The 1,595-nt window shown below is 44.6% G+C and overlaps 1 protein-coding gene across 1 annotated transcript; it reads left to right on the forward strand.

The window, feature by feature from the left end:
- Window positions 1-212: 212 nt before the first annotated feature.
- LOC122644997 (UDP-glycosyltransferase 72B1-like) lies at window positions 213-1,325 on the forward strand. The gene has a single exon (XM_043838353.1). It carries the CDS (start codon window positions 321-323, stop codon window positions 1,323-1,325), a length of 1,005 nt encoding a protein of 334 aa, XP_043694288.1. The 5' UTR covers window positions 213-320.
- Window positions 1,326-1,595: the final 270 nt, after the last annotated feature.

The following is a 1,595-nucleotide window of genomic DNA, read 5'->3' on the forward strand; positions in this document are numbered from 1 at the left end:
TGGCCCGTCCCCACTAGAACCAGGTGATTTGGGCCGCAAACACCTTCATCATCCCTAACGATGGATCACCACCCAAACCCCAAAATTCCATCCTTGATGCCCTCCCTAAGACCATAACCTCTATACTTCTACCTCCGGTTAACCTCAATGATCTCCCCGGAGATCTCAAGATCGCAACTCGAATCTACCTCACAGTGTCTCGTTCCATTCGTAAAGCTTTGAACATCTTAACTTCAACAACCCATCTTGTTGCCTTAGTTGTTGATCTCTTCGGTGTGGAAGCATTTGATGTCACTAAAGAATTCAAAATTCCATCATACATGTTCTTCCCCTCAACAACTACCTTGTTTTCCTTTTACCTCCATTTGCCCACTCTCGATGAGACCTACTCTTGCGAGTATAGGGACTTGCCTGAACCGGTGAGGCTGCCCGATTGCGTGCCACTACATGGAAGAGATTTCCCTGATGCAGCCCAAGACAGGAATAATGAGGCCTACAAGTGGTTTCTACACATTTCAAAATGTTACAGATTAGCTGATGGTGTACTATTGAATAGCTTTATGGGGTTGGAAGGAGGTGCCATTAAAGCTTTCAAGGAAGGAAGAGTCCATACTGCGCTGCTGGTCTACCCAATTGGACCAATCATACAAACCGGTTCATTGGATGTGACCGATTCAACCGGGTGCTTGAGTTGGTTAGATAATCAACCACGAAGCTCAGTACTATTTGTATCATTTGGGAGTGGTGGAGCCCTCTCGTTGGAACAAGTTAAAGAATTGGCCTTGGGATTGGAACAAAGTGAGCATAGGTTCTTGTGGGTTATTAAGAGCCCAACTCGAGGAGCAGCTGATGCTACATTTTTCAACGTGCCAAGCATTGAGGACCCATTAACCTTCTTGCCTGAGGGCTTCTTGGAGAGGACTAAAGAGATGGGCTTAGTTGTGCCCTCATGGGCTCCTCAGATTCAAGTTCTTATCCATGACTCAACTAGAGCTTGTGGATGGAATTCAATATTAAAGAGTGTAGTGCATGGTGTGCCCTTAATTGCTTGGCCACTCTATGCAGAGCAAAAGATGAATGCAGTAATGTTAGTGGAGGACATAAAGGTGGCATTAAGGCCCAAAGCTAATGAGGAAGGCTTAATAAGGCGACAAGAGATTGCAAAAGTGGTGAAGAGCTTAATGGAAGAGGAAGAAGGAAAGAGAATTCAAAGAAAGATGAGTGAACTCACGGATGAAGCCACCAAGGTATTGAGTGATGAAGGGTCTTCCACAAAGGCACTATCCGAGGTTGCACACATATGGAAGAGCTGCAAGACCATTTAAGAATGTTTGTGGGTGCATGTTCTCTGTCTGGGAGCGCATCTAGGTGCAGCACCCAAACACATCGGACAGGACAAGGTGGAATTTTTTGTTTTCATGGGGATGGGCTGATCATTTCCCCCACCCAGCTACAGAGAACTTTATCCCATATTTCCATACTTTGTTTTTTCATGCATTGTAAGGTAAGGTAAGGTATTATAGTGAAAATCATCAAACAATAATGGGTTAGAAGGAAAGACTTTAAAATAAAAAGTGGGCCGGAGAAGACTTTGT

The sequence above is a fragment of the Telopea speciosissima genome, chromosome 11 (genome assembly GCF_018873765.1).
Source record: "Telopea speciosissima isolate NSW1024214 ecotype Mountain lineage chromosome 11, Tspe_v1, whole genome shotgun sequence".
NCBI classification, from domain to species: domain Eukaryota; kingdom Viridiplantae; phylum Streptophyta; class Magnoliopsida; order Proteales; family Proteaceae; genus Telopea; species Telopea speciosissima.